The sequence below is a fragment of the Salvelinus alpinus genome, chromosome 7 (genome assembly GCF_045679555.1).
Source record: "Salvelinus alpinus chromosome 7, SLU_Salpinus.1, whole genome shotgun sequence".
Lineage (NCBI taxonomy): Eukaryota > Metazoa > Chordata > Actinopteri > Salmoniformes > Salmonidae > Salvelinus > Salvelinus alpinus.
In genome coordinates this window covers 13,516,989-13,539,189 of record NC_092092.1, presented here as the reverse complement: position 1 = coordinate 13,539,189, position 22,201 = coordinate 13,516,989, and the positions used below count along the sequence as shown (strand labels likewise).

Genomic DNA, 22,201 nt, shown 5'->3' with positions numbered 1-22,201 from the left:
TAATGTGTGTATTGCCTCCAGGATAAACTGTGTGACTTCTGGCAGCCTCCGCCTGAGGATGCTGTGAGCAGCAGCCAGGAGAGCCAACACGCCCACAGGGAGAGAGAAGGGGAGGAAGAGAGAGAGGAGGACAGGGTCATGGAAGGAGAAGAAGATGAGGGGGACGAGGTGGTGGACGGAGAGTGACAAGACAAGGAGGAGAGGATTGCAGTGAAGAATTTGGCAATGGAGGATGAGAGCGAAGAGAAAGAGAAGACACCAGAAAAGCACTGCCATGGAGGAAGCTGAGGAAGAAAAGGACATTCAGCGAGAGGAGGAAGATACATTCCTAAAGATGGATGAGATGGTGGAGAGGTTGGAACTTACGCTAGAGGATTCAGATGAGGAACCAAATATGGTAGAGACGGAGGAGAGGGTCACAGAGAAGAGGGAAGCAGCGGTGGAGGAGAGAAGGTAAGAACAGATGGAAAGGAGAGACTGAGGAGAGAGACAATTTACAGAAAGATTCAGAGATGGGGCAAAGAGGTGGAGAATCTAGGGAAGCAGAGAGAAGCACAGAACAGAAGGAAGAGACTGGGAGAAGCACAGAAGATAAGGAAGAGACTGGGAGAAGCACAGAACAGAAGGAAGAGACTGGGAGAAGCACAGAACAGAAGGAAGAGACTGGGAGAAGCACAGAACAGAAGGAAGAGACTGGGAGAAGCACAGAACAGAAGGAAGAGACTGGGAGAAGCACAGAACAGAAGGAAGAGACTGGGAGAAGCACAGAACAGGAAGAGACTGGGAGAAGCACAGAACAGAAGGAAGAGACTGGGAGAAGCACAGAACAGAAGGAAGAGACTGGGAGAAGTACAGAACAGAAGGAAGAGACTGGGAGAAGCACAGAACAGAAGGAAGAGACTGGGAGAAGCACAGAACAGAAGGAAGAGACTGGGAGAAGCACAGAACAGAAGGATGAGACTGGGGGAAGCACAGAACAGAAGGAAGAGACTGGGAGAAGCACAGAACAGAAGGAAGAGACTGGGAGAAGCACAGAACAGAAGGAAGAGACTGGGAGAAGCACAGAAAGGAGGGATGAAGATTATATGAAGGAAGGAGGCAGAGAGAAACCAAAGAAGAATGCAATGGAAGATAACCTGGCTGCTTCCATATAGAATTGTGCCTGTCTAGACCCACTGCCTGTCGTCTAGACTCTGGACCAAGATTACATCCAAAATGGCACCCCGGCCTATTCCCTGTGTAGTGCACTACTTTTGACCAGGTCCCATGGGGCTCTGATCAAAAGTAGGGCATGATATAGGGAGCAGGGTGCCATTTGGGACTCAACTGTCTACATGTTCCACTTTCTCAGGTAAATCACTTCAAGTGAACAAATGTCACGTGATTTCTTTCAGGCACTTTGTTGAACAATGCAAAAGATGAATCCTAGTAGGATTGACCTATATATTTTCACCTGTTCTGTTCATTCCTTTTACTATTTGCACTTGTTTTTTTTGTAACATTTCTGCTGTTGAATAACTTATATTTTCAAAATACACTTTTTATTGCAGTTGCAGAAGTGTTAAAAAATAAATGTCGTTTGTTAAACAAATCCCAATTGTGTTTGAGTAGAATTTCTTCACTGCATCATTAGTATGCAGTATGCACGTATCACTTCCGTTGTTATGGAGTGGAAATAGTTTCTCTTCACACCTATGCAGAATAAGGAACTTGACCATGCCAACTAGAGATGAGTGTGAAGAAAATAATAAACAGTGCTGCCAACTAGAGACCGACCGACAATCGGTTGGGATGGTATTTTGGGCTGATATTAGCCCATTCCTAGTCTATCGGCTATCGGCCCTTGATTATGTTAGCATCTCAATCAATCAATTTTATTTTATATAGCCCTTCGTACATCAGCTAATATCTCGAAGTGCTGTACAGACACCCAGCCTAAAACCCCAAACAGCTAGTAATGCAGGTGTAGAAGCACAGTGGCTAGGAAAAACTCCCTAGAAAGGCCAAAACCTAGGAAGAAACCTAGAGAGGAACCAGGCTATGAGGGGTGGCCAGTCCTCTTCTGGCTGTGCCGGGTGGAGATTATAACAGAACTATGCCAAGATGTTCAAAAATGTTCATAAGTGACAAGCATGGTCAAATAATAATCATGAATAATTTTCAGTTGGCTTTTCATAGCCGATCATCAAGAGTTGAAAAACAACAGGTCTGGGACAGGTGGCGGTTCCATAACCGCAGGCAGAACAGCTGAAACTGGAATAGCAGCAAGGCCAGGCGGACTGGGGACAGCAAGGAGTCACCACGGGCGGCAGTCCCGACGCATGGTCCTAGGGCCCAGGTCCTCCGAGAGAAAGAAAGAGAGAAGGAGAAAATTAGAGAGAGCCAAGATTTTCAAAATGTTCATAAATGACAAGCATGGTCAAATAATAATCAGGAATAAATCTCAGTTGGCTTTTCATAGCCGATCATTAAGAGTTGAAAACAGCAGGTCTGGGACAGGTAGGGGTTCCATAACCGCAGGCAGAACAGTTGAAACTGGAATAGCAGCAAGGCCAGGCGGACTGGGGACAGCAAGGAGTCACCACGGCCGGTAGTCCCGACGTATGGTCCTAGGGCTCAGGTCCTCCGAGAGAAAGAAAGAGAGAAGGAGAAAATTAGAGAGAGCCAAGATTTTCAAAATGTTCATAAATGACAAGCATGGTCAAATAATAAATCAGGAATAAATCTCAGTTGGCTTTTCATAGCCGATCATTAAGAGTTGAAAACAGCAGGTCTGGGACAGGTAGGGGTTCCGTAACCGCAGGCAGAACAGTTGAAACTGGAATAGCAGCAAGGCCAGGCGGACTGGGGACAGCAAGGTGTCATCATGCCCGGTAGTCCTGACGTATGGTCCTAGGGCTCAGGTTCTCAGAGAGAAAGAGAGAACGAGAGAATTAGAGAGAGCATACTTAAATTCACACAGGACACTGGATAAGACAGGAGAAGTACTCCAGGTAACCAACTGACCCTAGCCCCCCGACACAAACTACTGCAGCATAAATACTGGAGGCTGAGACAGGAGCGGTCAGGAGACACTGTCAGGACACTGAGATCTCCTCACCTCCTTCTCAAAACCAGAGGTCCCTCCCCTCTGACCTTTTCCTCCAATGGGTTTTGAGAATGCGAGGAGAGAGGGGTGTGCAAGGAGTATGCAATTGAGACGCTCCCATAGATAATGACAGGCATTTAGTGGCCAAAAGGCAGTATTAGCTTCCACCATTTTAATGCAGTCAACTGGGTGGGACTTCCAACTTCACTGGCTAATCCCTCATGGTGACCCTGTTGGAGTCATGTCCAACCGGGTCATCAAGAGTTAGTGGCTTGCGAAAGTATTCACCCCCTTGGCATTTTTCCTATTTTGTTGCCTTACACCCTGGAATTAAAATTGATTTTTTGGGGGGGTTTGTATCATTTGATTTACACAACATGCCTAACACTTTGAAGATGCAAAATATTTTTGGGTAAAACAAAAACAAGAAATAAGACAAAAAAACTGAACTTTAACCTGCATAACTATTCACCCCCCAAAGTCAATACTTTGTAGAGCCACCTTTTGGAGCAATTGCAGCTGCAAGTCTCTTGAGGTATGTCTCTATAAGCTTGGCACATCTAGCCACTGTGATTTTTGCCCATTCTTCAAGGCAAAACTGCTTCAGCTCCTTCAAGTTGGATGGGTTCTGCTGGTGTACTGCAATCTTTAAGTCATACCACAGATTCTCAATTGGATTGAGGTCTGGGCTTTGACTAGGCCCTTCCAAGACATTTAAATGTTTCTCCTTAAACCACTCGGGTGTTGTTTTAGCAGTATGCTTAGGGTCATTGTCCTGCTGGAAGGTGAACCTCCCTCCCAGTATCAAATCTCATGAAGACTGAAACAGGTTTCCCTCAAGAATTTCCCTGTATTTAGCGCCATCCATCATTCCTTCAATTCTGACCAGTTTCCCAGCCCCTGCCAATGAAAAACATACCCACAGCATGATGAGGTGTTGGGTTTACGCCAGACATAGCATTTTCCTTGATGGCCAAAAAGCTTAATTGTAGTCTCATCTAACCAGAGTACCTTCTTCCATATGTTTGGGGAGTCTCCCACATGCCTTTTGGTGAACACCAAATGTGTTTGCTTATTTTTTTCTGGCCACTCTTTCATAAAGCCCAGCTCTGTGGAGTGTACAGCTGAAAATGGTCCTATGGACAGATACTCCAATCTCCGCAGTGGAGCTTTGCAGCTCCTTCAGGGTTATCTTTGGTCTCTTTGTTGCCTCTGATTAATGCCCTCCTTGCCTGGTCCATGAGTTTTGGGGGGCGGCCCTCTCTTGGCAGATTTGTTGTGGTGCCATATTATTTTTTTAAATAATGGATTTAATGGTGCTCTGTGGGATGTTCAAGGTTTCAGATATATTTTTTTTAGCCCAATGTTGATCTGTACTTCTCCACAACTTTGTCCCTGACCTGTTTGGAGAGCTCCTTGGTCTTCATGGTGCCCCTTGCTTAGTGGTGTTGCAGACTCTGGAGCCTTTCAGAACAGGTGTGTATATATACTGCGATCATGTGACAGATCATGTGACACTTAGATTGCACACAGGTGGACTTTATTTAACTAACTATGTGACTTCTGAAGGTAATTGGTTGCACCAGATCTTATTTAGGGGTTTCATAGCAAAGGGGGTGAATACATATGCACATAACCACTTTTCTGTTTTTAATTTTTTAGAATTTTTTGAAACAAGTCATTTTTTTCATTTCACTTCAACAATTTGGACTATTTTGTGTATGTCCATTACATGAAATCCAAATTAAAATCAATTTAAATTGCAGGTTGTAATGCAACAAAATAGGAAAAATGCCAAGGAGGGTGAATACTTTTGCAAGGCACTGTATCAGCCTATCATGAAGAAAATGTACAACTTCAAAATGGAGATGGCCTCAATGACCAGATCCAAAGATGAGTCCTCTATAAATTCTACCTATCTCTCCTGTCATCTGTGCTGCAACGTGTTTGGGTTGTTCAACTCCTGCAAGGTGTGTGTGTGTGTGTGTGTTTTGGGTTGTTCAACTCCTGCAAGGTGTGTGTTTTGGGTTGTTCAACTCCTGCAAGGTGTGTGTGTGTGTGTGTGTGTGTGTGTGTGTGTGTTTGGGTTGTTCAACTCCTGCAAGGTGTGGCTTCTTTCTGCTCGCTCTGTGTTGGGTTTAGGACCAGGTTGCACTTTGTAATAAAGGTATTTACAAAAGGAGACAAACAAATAAAATGTGATTGATATCCATGGCTATAAAGACAATAAATAATAGGTGTACAGTTTAAAAATATATATATTCTTGTTTGCCATTTTATTATATTCCACATGGTGGTGCAGCTGTTACATAAAACCAACAATGTCCTCCACTTAAATACAGGCGAATACACAGACGGCATCTCAGACCGATAAGCAAATGGGCATCGTCTACACATGGAACACTTTACTGCAGTTGGAATGAACGTAGGCCAAATCCACATTATTCACTCAACAATTTCACTGACCTACTGTATATCGTGGTGTGATTTCAATGTTTAGCTTCGTATAACACTGACACAATCCTAAAAATAATTTTGAACGACAGTATTTTTTTCTGATTCTGAATCAGCCAGTGACTAGAGAAACATTTAGACTGAGCAATTTCAACTTTTAATTCCAGTTAAAGAAAAAGATTTCACAATGTTGAAAATAGGTTTAAATAAATATATTTTCAGGTGAACGGCATGTTGATGCAGAAATATTTTTGTTAGTAAGATAACTGAAGTATTTTCCAGTAAGCCTCAACTCCATTCTAACCATTTCTATGACCTATTTTAATAGTATTTAGCATACATCTAAAGCGCTTTCGTTAACATTGGAAAAATTCAGGGGCCTGAAGTTGCCAGACGTCAAATCATGCACATAATATAACATTTAGCAGGCTTTTATCCAAAGCAACCTCCAGTCATGTGTGTCTACATTTCAACTATGGGTGGTCCCAGGAATTGAACACACGATAATCTCGTTGCAACAGAGCCATACAGGACCACATAAAATCATGACAGAGCCCTGACAGACATCTTCCATAAGAGCACTTAAGGAAACCATCTTAAGTGAAGGGCCCACCTTGAGAGTCTCCATAACAGAAGATGGTTTCCTAATGTGTCAAATTGAGCTCCGTCAGCATCTTCAGTAGTCCAACGCCTGTGTTAAATACAATAATAGGTAATATGCTAGCTAACAAGGCAGCAGCCAAGGGAATACAGAAAACCCACGCGGAAGGTATCTGTTCTGTAACTCAAGGAAGAGTGTTCACTGAATGTGCAAAAACAACCAAACAGCAGGACGTAAACAGGTTATCGTCCAATTTTCAGGCAGTGTAATATAAATTTTCTGTCTTGTTTTGCTTATGCTGTGTAAAATAACTCCTGTCGTCCCACAGGAGAGCGAATGAAGTAGTATGTTATGAGTGATATATGGTCTCTCTCTGTGTGTGGGTGGGGGGGGGGGGGGGGGGGGGTCTAAGCGATCTAAGGTTTCCCGCTAGTCTCCTGTAACACTTCTCTCCCAGGACATGTTAGAGTGTGTTAGAGAGACATCAGGGTCAATGGAGAATGATGACCCTTCTCCGGATTGGTATTCCTTTAAGGAGCGCCTTTGGACAACACACAATCAACTCTAACTTGATCAGAACCAGTGGCTTTTGTTCTTGTAAGCAGAAATGAACACTTCATTCCCCTTGGTCGGCAGAAATTCAACACTGCACTGCCTTGAAGGTCCTCTCGGGGACTAGAGGAGATAATAGTGTTAAGTTAAAACAGCTCTGGACTGAAACACAATTAGCTAGTTTCCATGTTGGCAGAGAGAAGTCTGGTGGAGGAGATGATTATGTAGCCGTTAGCTATTGATCAAGGCAGCCAAGGTAGCAGCTACTTTTCCTGGGATCCAGCAACATTAAGGCAGGTACATACAATTAAAAATATTATATGACATTACATTTCATAACACTTTGGAAACGCATTCTCTGGAGTGATGAATCACGCTTCACCATCTGGTAGTCCGATGGATGAATCTGGGTTTGGCGGATGCCAAGAGATCGCTACCTACCTGAATGCATAGTGCCAAACCTTGTCGTCAGCAAAGTTAATGATGGTGATGGAGTCGTGCTTGGACAGACAGTCATGGGTGAACGGGGAGTACAGGAAGGGACTAAGCATGCACCCCTTAGGGGCCCCCATGTTGAGGATTAGTGTGGCAGAAGTGTTATTGCCTAGCCTTACCACCTAGTGGTGGCCCGTCAGGAAGTCCAGGATCCAGTTGCTGAGGGAGGTGTTTAGTTCCAGGGTCCTTAGCTTAGTGATGAGCTTTGTGGGCACTATGGTGTTGAACAGTGAGCTGCAGCCAGTTAACCCACTGTTCCCCGGGCGCCGAAGATGTGGATGTCGATTAAGGCAGCCCCCTGCACCTCTCTGATTCAGAGGGGTTGGGTTAAATGCGGAAGACACATTTCAGTTGAATATATTGTTGGACAAATGACTAGGTATACCCCTTTGCCTTTCCCTTTCCTAGTCAATGAACAGCATTCTCACATAGGTGTTCCTTTTCTCCGTGTGGGAAAGGGCAGTGTGGAGTGCAATTGAGATTGCGTCATCTGTGGACCTGTTGGGGCGGTATGCGAATTGGAGTGGGTCTAGTGTTTCTGGGATGATAGTGTTGATGTTAGCCATGACCAACCTTTCAAATCACTTTATGGCTACCGATGTGAGTGCTACGGGGCGGTAGTCATTTAGGCAGGTTACCTTCGTGTTCTTGGGCACAGGGACTATGGTTGTCTGCTTGAAACATGTAGTTATTACAGACTTGGTCAGGGAGAGGTTGAAAAGGTCAGTGAAGACACTTGCCAGTTGATCCGTGCATGCTCTGAGTACACATCCTGGTAATCCGTCTGGCCCTGCGGCCTTGTGAATGTTTAAAGGTCTTACTCACATCGGCTATGGAGACACACAGTCGTCCGGAACAGCTGCTGCTCTCAAGCATGCTTCAGTGTTGCTTGCCTCGAAGCAAGCATGAAAGGCATTTATCCCGTCTGTCAGGCTCGCGTCCCTTGGCAGCTCGCAGCTGGGTTTCCGTAAATAGTTTGCAAGCCCTGCCACATTGGACGAGCGTCAGAGCCGGTGTAGTAGGATTCAATCTTAATCCTGTATTGATGCTTTGCCTGTTTCATTGCTCGTGGTATACTCCTCAATGCCATTGGATGAATCCTGGAACATATTCCAGTCTGTGCTAGCAAAACAGTCCTGTAGCGTAGTGTCCGCGTCATCTGACCACTTCCGTATTGAGTGAGTCACTGCTACTTCCTACGTTAGTTTTTGCTTGTAAGCAGGAATCAGAAGGATAGATTTATGGTCATTCCAAATGGAGGGCAAGGGAGAGCTTTGTACGAATGTCTGTGTGTGGAGTAAAGGTGGTCTAGAGTTTTTTTTCCCTCTGGTTGCACATGTGACGTGCTGGTAGATATGAGGTAAAACATATTCAAATTTGCCTGCATTAAAGTCCCCGGCCACTTGGAGCGCCGCTTCTGGGTGAGCATTTTCTTGTTTGCTTATGGCCTTATACAGGTTGATGAGTGAGGTCTTAGTGCCAGCATTGGTTTGTGGTAGTAAATAAACAGCTCCGGAAAAAATGAATGAAGACTCTTGGTAGGTAGTGTGTTCTACAGCTTATGAGGTACCCTACCTCAGGCAAGAAATACCTCAAGACTTCCTTAATATTAGACGCACCAGTTGTTATTGACAGACAGACACACACCACCACCACTCGGCTTACCGGATTTACCTGTTCTGTCTTTCCGAAGCACGGAAAACCCAGCCAGCTGTATAATATCCGTGTCTTCGTTCAGCCATGATTCAGTGAAACATATGGAATCATGTAGTAACCAAAAAAGTGTTAAACTAATCTAAATCTATTTTATATTTTAGATTCTTCAAAGTAGCCACCCTTTGCGTTGATGACAGCATTGCACACTCTTGGCATTCTCTCAGCCAGCTTCACCTAGAATGCTTTTCCAACAGTCTTGAAGAAGTTCCCACATATGCTGAGCCCTTGTCAGCTGCTTTCCCTTCTCTCTGCAGTCCAACTCATCCCAAACCATCTCAATCGGGTTGAGGTTGGGTGATTGTGGAGGCCATGTCATCTAATGCAGCACTCCATCACTCTCCTTCTTGGTCAAATAGCCCTTACACAGCCTGGAGGTGTGTTGGGTCATTGTCCTGTTGAAAAACAAATGATAGTCCCACTAAGCCCAAACCAGATGGGATGGCGTATCGCTGCAGAATGCTGTGGTAGCCATGCTGGTTAAGTGTGCCTTGAATTCTAAGTAAATCACAGACAGTGTGACCAGCAAAGCACCATCACACCACCTCCTCCATTCTTCACGGTGGGAACCACACATGCGGAGATAATCCGTTCACCTACTCTGTGTGTCACAAAAGACCGATTTCCACCGGTCTAATATCCATTGCTCATGTTTCTTGGTCCAAGCAAGTCTCTTCTTATTATTGGTGCCCTTTAGTAGTTGTTTCTTTGCAGCAATTATTGTGCAAATGCAATATCCATTACAACTGACAGAGAAGGTTGTATAGCCTTCAATAAATATTTTGGGGAATGTTCGTTCAAATCGGCAGTTTCTTTTTTTCAACTGTTCAGAAATATGAGGTAGAGATACTTCATCATGGTTCAGAGAGGCTGGTGAGTAAAGAGAGAAACACAAGAGGGGGAGTGTGAGCAGCAGCTATGCAGTGTGCATAAAATAACACGAGCGCCGAACGTGATCCGGATCCTTAGCTTTGAGAAAGCAGTTTCCGGAGGTGCTTGAGAGGGCGACCGCCAGGCAAGAGCAAAACATTTGTATTTGCAGCCACATTCTAGACAAAAATAGGGTCAAATCATTCCAAACAATATCAAAATTACTTTGTAGTGTTATCTACTCACTAAATAAACCCCACATATAATATAGACAATACTTATTTTTATTTATTGTAATTTGACCCCCTTTTTGCAATATTACAATCTTGTCTCATCGCTGCAACTCCCCAATGGGCTCGGGAGAGGCAAAGGTCGAGTCATGCGTCCTCTGAAACATGACTCGCCAAACTGAGCTTCTTAACACCTGTTCACTGAACCCAGAAGCCAGCCGCACCAATGTGTAGGAGGAAACACTGTTTAACTGATGACTGGGGTCAGCCTGCAGTCGCCTGGCACACCACAAGGAGTCGCTAGAGCGCAATGAGCCAAGTAAAGCCTCCCCTAACGTGGAAAACACTCGGCCAATTGTGCACCGCCCTTTGGGATCAAACCCCAGGCTACAGTGACGCCGCAACACTGCAATGCAGTGACTTAGACCACTGCGCCACTCGGGAGGCCATAGAAAAGACTTCTGATCATAAAGTACTCTTAAGCCCTTCATGGAGGTCATATTGAGGTCCTTTTGACTATAGCCCAGCAGCTACGTGAATTTGTTTAAACTGTGATAGTCCACCAAATTTGACACAGCTAGGGCATGTCTAAAGAAGTCCTTTTTGAAAAAAAGTTATAGAAATGTGACAGAAACCCAATGTGACAAGGACAGGGTAGGTTAAAATCTCATAGGAATGCATTATGTCCAGCATAGAGAGACAGGTCACCAATCAATTTTAACTAAACACTTTTATGATGAGACCTTTCAGCCTTTACACAAAGTAAGTAAGAGCCTAAATAAAGATGTCTAGCTATAGCTCCATTGCAGATTTAACATATTATACTCTAAAGGGACAGTTTTCAAAATGACCACCAACCAGCTCCATAGGGCTATATTGGACAGGATCCACATGGCCATATTGGATAGGATTCACATGGCCATATCTCCATAAATAATTGGTACATACACCCCAAAGATGTCTTAAAATGTTTGAGGGGGTCTGGAAAACACAACAAAATGGCCCAAGTATGCCATATGTATGTATCCTTTAAAGATTTTGTAGAAAAGTGGCGAAAAAGTGCACAACTATATACCCAAATTACTGATTCTTTAACATCTAACCTGCATTTACATTTTAGTCATTTAGCAGACACTCTTATCCAGAGCGACTTACAGTTGGTGCATTCATCTTAAGATAGCTATACCAGACAACCAACCACATTATGTTAACGTCCAAGAGCGGCCGTCGCGTCACAGGCTCTCTTCCCACTTCCCCTGAAAACCGGAACATCCGGTTGTTGGGGTTTCGACAGAGGCTAGCCTTTCCCAAACACTGCGTGGACCTGTCCGCTCTGGGGACTGAGGGAGGCGGGGCGTGGAAACGGTGTACGACCGGTAAACATCTGGGACGGGAATGTAAAAAACTACCAACGGTACGCGAACACGGAACCGCCTTAGACGGAGTGCCATCGGGGCATAAAGTAAAGACTGTCCATCGAGATTCCAATGGAAGCGGATGGTTTCCCGAGAAGGCATCGGATGACAGCGGAGACAGCAGGCGGGAACGCCGGGGTTGCTGGAGCCTCAGCCGGCGCAGAGGTCCGATGGTTCAGTGGAAGGATCTGGGGAGTGTCGGAGAGCCTCGTTGGGAATTTGTCTCCCCGGATCGGAGGCGAGACAGAGATTCAGAATGTTCAGTTTAGCGACGGCCCTCCTGAAATAGCAGAGGCTTCGGAACCGGAGTATGAGGGTTTGCCGCAAGGCGCTTCCACCAGCACCCACATGTTTGCAGGAGCAGTGGCTGGGATCATGGAGCATTGCCTGATGTTCCCCATCGACTGTGTCAAGGTAACGTGGTAGGCTATATTGGGCTAGCGTTAGCCGCTAACTAGTTAACGTTAGATAGTTAACCGACTGGTCTTGTAGCTTGGGCACATTACATTGGAGGGTTGGAAATTACTTTCCTCGTCGTGATGTGGCTTCAGCAATCATGCGAATCCGATTGGTGGCCACCTTGTCAATAAGTTTGTCAGTCACAGCACATATGAGGCAAGGTCGAAACCAGACAGGCTAACATTTCAGCTAGGACGCTAACTTAGCATGCTAACGAGCTAACATCCATCCACTACGAATTTCAGTGGCTCGAGCCTACTCTACTTGCTAGATTAGGTAACGTTACCTAGCTAGTTAGTTACTGCACAAGTTAGATTTGTCACATAATTAGTCGCCATATTCATTAACCTAACTTTGGCATACAGAATTTCAATAAAATTGAAAGGTAAACTTTTAGGAAGTGTATATTGCCGTTGTTGTCATCTTATTAGCTAGCTATCTAACGTTAGCCATGTTAGCTAACCAAAACAGCAAGGTCGGCCTCTGGCTGTGCATCGGCTCGAGGCGGGGGGTGAATGATGATTAGCTAGTACTGTAGCCAGCTATTTAGTTGGCGCCTGATATAATGGGTCTAGGCTTAACATTTTCCTAATGCAATTTACTATATTCCCTATTGCCATTAGTGTGCACCCCCCAGGTAGTTTTTCATACTAATAACACGCAAAGTTATTCGCTTTGAGAAAGGAGACAGTTAGGTAGAATGAAGCAGCACATGTGCCCCATTTCCTGTACATGTATACACATCACATGAACCGCTCACTGTTGCCCACCACCGTCACCCACTAGCTAGCTAGGTGACTAGTAACCGTAGGAGAGTGTGATCGATTAGTAGCAAACGTTACATTTGAAAACGGTCCAAACTGCTTTTAGCATGCATATGGCTTCTAGGTGTAACTCCCTGTATTTCAAAACTGTCCATGTATTCAAGAAGAGAACCCATAGGTTAGTACAGGCACCCTGGATTCTGTCAAATAGTCTGATATTGTCAATGGGCGAGTTCGTTTTGCTTGGCCCGGTTCCCCGGTGGGAAAGAGATTAATAGAAACCAATGGTGTACAATGTGGAATCTCCGCACACCCGGGGCATCGGGCCATGCAAAACAAACTCTTGCAATGCTAATTGCTACCTGGCAGCATTTAGATGGAATTGAGCTGTTGTTTACAGAAAATACAGGCCTGGATGTTCTGGGATTAAGAGCACAATGCTTCTATGTTGTTGTGCTCATTATGCAGAATTAGGCTGACAGGTTGGCTCTACCACGGCACAATCTTAGAACCATAGTTCTGTTTATTGTTATAAGACTTTAAATTTGTGTTGGATGAAGTGCTTAGCCTGGATGACTTGGGTGTTATGTAAACAAGATGTGTTAAGTTACATTGGCCTATGCTGTTTTGACAGGCCCACTCACTGATTTAGGTCTGCTCTGCAAAGAGCTGTAGCACATGAGAGCCAAGCGTTTTTGTCTGGTATATTATGTGGTCACTGATGGAAATGATTGGTGGTGTTCGAGCATCAAAATCGTGATGTATCATGGGTAAATTGTGACTGAATGATCTACAAATAATATTGAGTAGTTATTTATGATTCAGGGAGATTAGTAGACCGCTGCAAAGTCGACCGCGATCATTGTGTACAACAATGCAGTTAGCAGAGACAGAGCAACCGAGTCAGAGCGGTCAGGTAGGGAGACGAGTCAGCTGTTAGTGTCAGGTGGGAGAGCAGGGCTCTCTCAGAACAAAGCGGAGATTCATCTGTCTTTCCCAGCTGTATTTCCTACCTCTGATCCAGGTGCTGCTCACACAGCTTGGGCTTCGTTTCAGTAGTCTAAAATGGCTTCCTCTCCCCGTCTCCTCTCTTTTCACCGACATGAAAGAACAGGACAGTCGAAACAAAGCATGTTCCCAGTTGGCATCCAGCCACCGTGTTGTTTTCACATATACTGAGTTTTCAAATGCGCGCAGATGAAGTAAAGGAGACTAGGAAAGAATGTGTCTTTAGAGTATTGAGGTGCAGCTCAGACAGTGAAACAGTCTGCTTGCAGAAGAAGGGCAGCCTGAGACACAGACTCACTGATCTATATATCATGTCACCTGTCAAACAACATGGCATTGACCGTCTCTACTTATAAACACATTAGCAGATCTCTGCAGAGGGGACCTAGCTCAAGCTGACAGCTGAGCCCAGTGGACTAACACTGACACACACACACAGTTAATAATCCTTGGAAAATAGCTTGCAGTGGTTGTCACACAGATTGTACAGTAGAGATAATGTCAACTCGTTGTTTACACTCATTCCAAAGGTTGAGGTTGGAAAGGCTCTTTCCAGACAAGCTAAGCTCTCTGCAATACACAACCAACACAACATATACCTCTGTGTCGTGGCTGAGACAACTGTTCTCATTTCCTTTAACATTGAGTCATACCGAAGTCTCATTGAAACATTGACATGAAATATCTTGCAAGGTGGCGATGTTCTAAAGGTTTCAACCCCATCCAGGTACTGCTACATTATGCATGGTTGGTTGACGTGTAGGAGTCTGCTCTCTCTTACAGGACCGGCATTCCACAGTGCTTTACAGTTCCTGTAGCACACTGACAAACACAGTGCAGCAAGCAATCAGCATGTGTTGTCCATTCAGCTGTAGCCCAGGCCTCTCCTTTGGATGTTATTAGAAGACCCTCTATGCATTTCACAGCACTAGCTGGCCCCTAGCCTCACAGAGAGAGGATGAACCCTGAACCTTGACACTGGCCCCTAGCCTCACAGTGAGAGGATGAACCCTGAACCTTGACACTGGCCCCTGGCCTCACAGAGAGAGGATGAACCCTTAACCTTGACACTGGCCCCTAGCCTCACAGTGAGAGGATGAACCCTTAACCTTGACACTGGCCCCTAGCCTCACAGTGAGAGGATGAACCCTTAACCTTGACACTGGCCCCTAGCCTCACAGTGAGAGGATGAACCCTGAACCTTGACACTGGCCCCTGGCCTCACAGAGAGAGGATGAACCCTTAACCTTGACACTGGCCCCTAGCCTCACAGTGAGAGGATGAACCCTTAACCTTGACACTGGCCCCTAGCCTCACAGTGAGAGGATGAACCCTTAACCTTGACACTGGCCCCTAGCCTCACAGTGAGAGGATGAACCCTTAACCTTGACACTGGCCCCTAGCCTCAGTGAGAGGATGAACCCTTAACCTTGACACTGGCCCCTAGCCTCACAGTGAGAAGATGAACCCTGAACCTTGACACTGGCCCCTAGCCTCACAGTGAGAAGATGAACCTTGACACTGGCCCCTGGCCTCACAGAGAGAGGATGAACCTTGACACTAGCCACTTGTGTTGCAAAAGGGTCAGACATTTTCCATGGGAAATTAAGCCTGGGAATTTGGGGAATTTTGCTTAAATTCATCAAAAAAGTTAGCTTAACAGTGAACCATTTTTTGTGGGATACACAAGGCAATTCTAGTTCTTGTGTCATATTTTGGTTAAACTATCCCCAATTCAATGGAATTGCAACCCTCTGCATACACAGTGCACTCTTACATCACATGTACAGCTGATTCTTAAGATCTTGCACACTAATGAGATGCTATTGAGCCCACATTACTACACTGTCTGAGCCAAGGACTACATGCTTTCTGGTAAGTTTTGATTACAATACTGGGTGGGGTGAATATATTTTATATAACACACATTATTTTTTGTTAACTAGCAAATAGTAGCCTACAGCAAAGTGTGTTTAAATCATTTATAACTTGTTAACAATTTCTGCTAATTAGTTTTTGCTACCATGTGGGTTTTAGCTTGCTTGAGCCTGCTAACTGAGGAGTGTTAATTCACCTGTTTCCATACATGTTTCATTTTAAAACATTTATCTTACATAGGAGGAGTTTAATCTAACTGCTTAACTATTTATCTGTACATGGCATTGTATTTTTATTTTAATTACTCGTTTTTCCCCTAATCTTTACAGGAAAATACCATGGGCACTATCTGATGTGTGGAGACATTTCACTGCAGCTAATGTAGAAGGAAAAGCTGTGTACATTTGCAAATACTGTGCCAAATCATATGTGAAGAATGCATCAAAGATGCAGAATCATCTGGCCAAGTGCATAAAGTTCCCTCAGTGCTCACAACAAGCAGCCTCTGACAAAAGTACCTCTACTTCTATTCGAGGTGAAAATGATGAATCAGACACCTTATTGTTAGCAACAGCTCATGGTCCTCCTGGAATCAGAAGTTTTTTTGACTCAATGGAGGAACGTAGTCAGCGAAATGCTGATGAATGTCTTGCTCGAGCTGTGTATGCAACTGGTTCACCTCTGATGCTCACAGGCAATGTGTATTGGAAGTGATTTCTGAATGTTCTACACCCAGCATACACCCCTCCAACCAGACATGCTTTATCTACTCATTTGCTGGATTCAGAGTTCAAGTGAAGGTCAAGCAAATCATAGAGAAAGCAGACTGTATTGCAATCATCTCTGATGGGTGGTCGAATGTTCGTGGGCAAGGAATAATTAACTACATCTCCACCCCTCAACCAGTATTCTACAAGAGCACAGACACAAGGGACAGCAGACACACCAGTCTCTACAATGCAGATGAGCTGAAGGCAGTCATCAATGACCTTGGACCAAAAAAGGTGTTTGCACTGGTGACAGACAATGCTGCGAACATGAAGGCTGCTTGGTCTAAAGTGGAGAAGTCCTACCCTCACATCACACCCATTGGCTGTGCTGCTCATGCATTGAATCTGCTCCTCAAGAACATCATGGCACTGAAAACAATGGATACACTCTACAAGAGAGCCAAGGAAATGGTTAGGTATGTGAAGGGTCATCAAGTTATAGCAGCAATCTACCTCACCAAGCAAAGTGAGAAAAATAAGAGCACCACATTGAAGCTGCCCAGCAACAACCCTTGGGGTGGTTTTGTCATCATCTTTGACAGTCTCCTGGAGGGGAAGGCGTCTCTCCAAGAAATGGCCATATCACAGTCTGCCGATATGGACAGCCCCATCAAGAGGATCCTCCTGGATTATGCATTTTCGGAGAGAGTGGTAAGCAGCCTGAAACTCCTGAAATCTATAGCAGGAGCCATTGCACGGATTGAGGGAGACAATGCCATCCTGTCTGATGTTCAGACTGCTTGCAGATGTAAGAGAAGAAATCCGTACTTCCCTGCCCACTTCACTGTTGCTCCAAGCAGAGGAAACTGCAGTTCTGAAATGCATCAAAAAGCGTGAAGACTTCTGCCTGAAGCCCATACACGCCGCAGCGTACATGTTGGACCCCAGGTATGCTGGCAAGAACATCCTGTCTGGTGCAGAGATCAACAAGGCCTATGGTGTCATCACTACTGTGTCTCGCCACCTTGGCCTGGATGAGGGCCAGGTTTTTGGCAGTCTGGCGAAGTACACTTCCAAGCAAGTGCTTTGGGATGGAGATGCAATATGGCAGTCGTGCCAACATTTCTCATCAGCCACCTGGTGGAAGGGACTTTGTGGATCTGAGGCTCTTTCCCATGTTGCCTCCATCATCCTCCAAATCCCACCAACATCAGCCACCTCAGAGCGCAACTGGTCCTTGTTTGGGAACACGCACACCAAAGCACGCAACAGACTGACCAATACAAGGGTTGAATAATTGGTGGCCATCCAGGCAAATTTGAGGCTTTTTGAGGCTGACAATGAGCCATCCTCAACAGGGTTGGAAAGTGACACTGAAGATGAGGCTTAAGTCTGATGTTCAGGAGGTGGACATTGAGGAGGTCCAGGGAGGAGACATGGAAGCCTGAGAGGAAGACAACCAAAGCTTTAGTTTCTAGACTGTCATTTTACAGATGTATGTTGAAAACATTTTTGGGAGATGTGATGGATCATTCAATATTCCCTTTTGTTTTTCAGTGAAATCATCCCATGTGAAGAGTCAACTAATTTAATTAAAGTTCAATTTGTAACTAAATTGTTTTTTTTATTTCTATTGGAAGGATTTAATCATTTGCATTTATGTCTACTTAGAAAAATAAACCTTTTACCTTATCATGTCTCCATATGATATGGTAAATATATCCAATGCAAAAAATTCCACAGTTTAAATGGTATTAATTTTCATATATTTCTGTTAATTCCCATATATTCCCACAGAAATATATGGGAACAGAAATAAATTCCCACACTTCCTTCTGTTTAACACTAGGGATGGGTACGACTACTCAAAATGTTCAAGCATGCAACTATTTAGCAAGTGGAAGCACTGCCAATATTATGACTTGGCTTTTTTAATATATTACAACTACTGCATTCATCCCACCTCTGCTAAGATTTTATTCTAACATGGACGTTTCTCAAATGTAATTTAAACATTCTGGTTGGATTAAGGTATGGCGAGAAGTGTGTGGTTAGGTTATGACTTGGGTAACCAGTAGGTCTGTGACCTCTAACCTCTCCCCTGTGTAGACGCGAATGCAGAGCCTACAGCCTGAGCCTGCCGCTCGCTACCGGAATGTGATGGACGCGCTTCGGCGAATCATAACCACAGAGGGTGTCTGGCGACCAATGAGAGGGCTGAATGCCACGGCCGTGGGGGCTGGACCGGCACATGCTCTCTACTTCGCCTGCTACGAGAAACTGAAGAAGAGTCTGGGTGACATCATCCATCCCGGGGCTAACAGCCATCTGGCCAACGGTATACCGGGAAAACACAGCACACACAAGGCATATACATGCAAAGCACACGCACAAAATGCACATGTGTGCGTACCAAGCCTGTACTTCTCCTATGAAACCTACAGGAAATGACCTTGTTTTTTCTTGTAAACACTCAGTTAATTTGGTGTTTCCAATATTATTTTTAGCAACTCAAGCAAGTAGTGAATTATTTTGTTCTGTAGTCCTGTAGAGTTAATATTGGTTCACACTGCAGAGAGGGAGAGGCCCTTTTCTCCCCTGGGCACTAAGCAGATGCTGCTTGGACTAACCTAGATGAACCTTGCTCTCAGACGCTGAGTTGTGTGGGTGGGTAAGTGAGTCAGCCTGCCACCCGGAGCAGAGTGGCCGAGGAGTGGTGCTACATTCTGTGGACAGTAGACAGGACTACTGCTTGAGCTGTACTCCAGGCTCTCATACACAGACCGTACGCAGGCGCTGGTTTCTCTCTTGGTTTCGTCCTAGGTTCCGGTGTTTCTAGGGAGTTTTTCCCTAGCTACTGTGCTTCTGCATTGCTTGCTCTTTGGGGTTTTAGGCCGGGTATCTGTAGAACTGCTGATGTAAAAAGAGCTTAATAAAATACATTTTAATTGATTGATTGGCCTGAAACTAACTTGTTGGTCCACCCGCCAGTGTGATGAAAAACATCACCAGCCACTCTGGCGGTTGATCAGCTGGTGGTGGGTGCTAATTCTGGCCCAACAGGCTAGTAGGAGTGGTATCTATCTGGCCATGGGGCTGATATGACCCTGTATGAATGGTCAGCATTCTGCCGAGTCAGCCAGATTCACAGACTGACTGCATCAGAGACCTTCAGAGGGTAAAGAAAGACACTATTATTACTGCAGGAAATCTTTCTGTCACCCATAGAGCCATAACTATGTTTATTAGAGACCATGTCAAAGGAAAGCAGACTAGTTAGAACCAGACTAACAGTCCTCTGAGTTAACTAAGTAGCTACCATCAAGGTCTGTCCACACACAGTTGTACTTTGCAGGACAAGAAACTTGAAACACAGTTTGCTCAGACAAAGCAAGTACGAGAGAATCTTGCTCTATTTATCCCTGTTTCTGTTCTCTGCCTTTTCTTTCTCTTCTTCCCAGGTCAGCTGTCTCTCTCTTCTTCCCCCCTCCCTTGTTTCCAGGTCAGGGGAGGGTAAGAGATTACAGACGTGCCCAGTAGAGGAAGAGAAGTTTTGACTCTGGTCCATCAGCAGTGATGATGTCCTGTTTTACCACTAGAGAGAACTAGAGGATTTCTCCTCTGCTCTTTCGTTCATTCTCTGCAATCTTTCTCTCTCTCTCGTTGTTGTTCACCGTTGAGGTGTGTGTGTGTTACAGGTACGGCAGGGTGTGTAGCCACATTGCTTCATGACGCAGCCATGAACCCATCTGAAGGTACATTTCTCTGTCTATAAATAATCTATCTCTTTCCCTGGGTGAAGGCCAGGAACACAGGTGCTAGTCTCACGTCTCCTGATGCATGGGGTGTATTAAGGAGACTGAGATGTTTGCTGCAGATAAACCACTGTGTCAGAGGTCCCTCTGCAGGTGTAGCGCCTTGTACCTCTAGGGCCTAGCCTGTTTACTCTACCCTGCTAGCTAGGGGGAGGGGGAGACTGGGGGGCGGGTTGAGGGGGAGGGAGGGGGGGAGCAGGTTTTAACTTCAACAGCCTAAATAAATCTGTTAAATCCTTCGAGAAAGTTATGGCTGTGCAGATTTTTTATTTGGTCAATCATTTTGGTATTTCTTTTTCATTCTCTGGACTATGTTCCTGGTCCCTGATGATGGAAATACACCTGGCAATCCTTCTGTCTTTCTAATGCTCCCTCTACTCACCTGTCCCTCTCTCCCTCCCCTCTACTCACCTGTCCCTCTCTCCCTCCCCTCTACTCACCTGTCCCTCTCTCCCTCCCCTCTACTCACCTGTCCCTCTCTCCCTCCCCTCTACTCACCTGTCCTTCTCTCCCTCCCCTCTACTCACCTGTCCCTCTCTCCCTCCCCTCTACTCACCTGTCCCTCTCTCCCTCCCCTCTACTCACCTGTCCCTCTCTCCCTCCCCTCTACTCACCTGTCCCTCCCTCCCTCCCCTCTACTCACCTGTCCCTCCCTCCCTCCCCTCTACTCACCTGTCCCTTCCCTCCCTCCCCTCTACTCACCTGTCCCTTCCCTCCCTCCCCTCTACTCACCTGTCCCTTCCCTCCCTCCCCTCTACTCACCTGTCCCTTCCCTCCCTCCCCTCTACTCACCTGTCCCCTCCCTCCCCTCTTTTTCTCCCTGTCCAGTGGTGAAGCAGCGTTTGCAGATGTATAACTCTCCGTACCGCGGCGTGATGGACTGTGTGCGTGCCGTGTGGCAGAGCGAGGGACCTGGGGCCTTTTACCGCTCCTACACCACCCAGCTCACCATGAACATCCCCTTCCAGGCTCTCCACTTCATGACCTACGAATACCTCCAGGAGCTGCTCAACCCCCACAGACAGTACAACCCCTCCTCACACATGGTGTCTGGGGGCCTGGCCGGGGCCATCGCTGCTGCAGCCACCACCCCTCTGGATGTCTGCAAGACCCTGCTCAACACCCAGGAGTCCCTGGTGGGTGTCCCCGCTGCAGGCCAGGGTGGAGGTCAGGCGCAGGGGACACACAGACACATCACGGGCCTGGCCCATGCCTTCCGGACAGTGTACAGGCTGGGCGGCCTGCCTGGGTTCTTTAAAGGAGTCCAGGCCAGGGTGATCTATCAGATGCCCTCCACAGCCATCAGCTGGTCCGTCTATGAGTTCTTCAAGTACGGAATCACCAAACACCAGCACGAGAAGAGGGTCGCGCAGCAGCGGGAGGAAAAATAAATCATGTCCTATTTTCTTTCAGCCATCTCTCTTCACCATCTCTTCCTTTTTTTAATCTATCAACCTCCTTCCTTTTCCTTTGGAGCATGCAGGTGTTCAGAGCGAGGGAGAAATTAGGAAGAATCGATACGCACATAAACCAACCAATACCCACCTCTTATTTACCCCCGTTCAGACTGCCAATAAGACACTTCCATCTGTGGCTCAACCATCAACATCCCTGCTAAACTGTTTGAAAGTCAGAATTTACAATACACTATGAATATGTGATGTATTGACAGTACGTGTTCAATGTATACCCACATAACGCACATAAACGTCAACCTGAAAAAGATGCTTCTGTTTTACTAATCTCCAGCCGATTTTGTTGTGAAATGTGTGAAGTGTCCAGCACCTTTCATAGAGTATCGTTGGGATGAATTTGACGACAGCTGTTCTGTCAGTGTTCTTAAAGGCAGGCTATGACCTCATCATACACAGACAGTTGGCCACTTCCTGCTTTCGGAAAGGAACAACAAGATCGCCTAATTGAGGCGCAGATTGGAAATAGCCAGTAGTGGCGGTCATCTTGGCAGATTTAGATTCTGTTATTGTTATGTGTTAGCGGGAAGTCGCCCAGCTTTGTATGATGATCTATTACGGAGTCTACCTGTAGTGTTAATTCTTGAGTTTTAATGTATCTGGATGAGAATGTTGTTCACTGTAAGCCCCACCTGGGGGCACTGTGACCATCCCAATAAAGCTCTTGAGTAATATCA

At 45.6% G+C, this 22,201-nt stretch overlaps 2 protein-coding genes and 1 long non-coding RNA gene across 9 annotated transcripts in view; 2 read left to right on the top strand and 1 right to left on the bottom strand.

The window, feature by feature from the left end:
- LOC139580487 (uncharacterized) overlaps positions 1 to 1,591 on the top strand; it is a 32,515-nt gene extending 30,924 nt beyond the window's left edge. For all 7 annotated transcript variants that reach the window (XM_071409227.1, XM_071409226.1, XM_071409229.1 and 4 more), the window contains one exon: positions 22 to 1,591. In XM_071409227.1, the coding sequence (XP_071265328.1) occupies positions 22 to 186 (165 nt within the window). In that variant the 3' untranslated portion in view covers positions 187 to 1,591. The remainder of the gene's footprint in view (positions 1 to 21) is intronic.
- LOC139580492 (uncharacterized) lies at positions 1,310 to 14,082 on the bottom strand. Its single transcript, XR_011676053.1, has 2 exons — positions 13,655 to 14,082; positions 1,310 to 2,906 (listed from the first exon to the last, which is right to left on the bottom strand). It is a non-coding gene; the product is annotated as an uncharacterized lncRNA (long non-coding RNA).
- On the top strand, positions 11,208 to 22,201 carry LOC139580489 (mitoferrin-2-like). Its single transcript, XM_071409232.1, has 4 exons — positions 11,208 to 11,832; positions 18,347 to 18,575; positions 19,936 to 19,992; positions 20,881 to 22,201. Exons 1-4 carry the CDS (start codon positions 11,491 to 11,493, stop codon positions 21,441 to 21,443), a joined length of 1,191 nt encoding a protein of 396 aa, XP_071265333.1. The 5' UTR covers positions 11,208 to 11,490; the 3' UTR covers positions 21,444 to 22,201.

What these genes read in the sequence shown, in the direction of transcription:
- LOC139580489 (XM_071409232.1), top strand. Translation starts at nt 11,491, where the DNA reads ATGGAAGCGGATGGTTTCCCGAGAAGGCATCGGATGACAGCGGAGACA. An exon ending in TCCCCATCGACTGTGTCAAG is followed by an intron (nt 11,833 to 18,346) that starts GTAACGTGGTAG and finishes TCCCCTGTGTAG; the next exon opens with ACGCGAATGCAGAGCCTACA. An exon ending in AGCCATGAACCCATCTGAAG is followed by an intron (nt 19,993 to 20,880) that starts GTACATTTCTCT and finishes CTCCCTGTCCAG; the next exon opens with TGGTGAAGCAGCGTTTGCAG.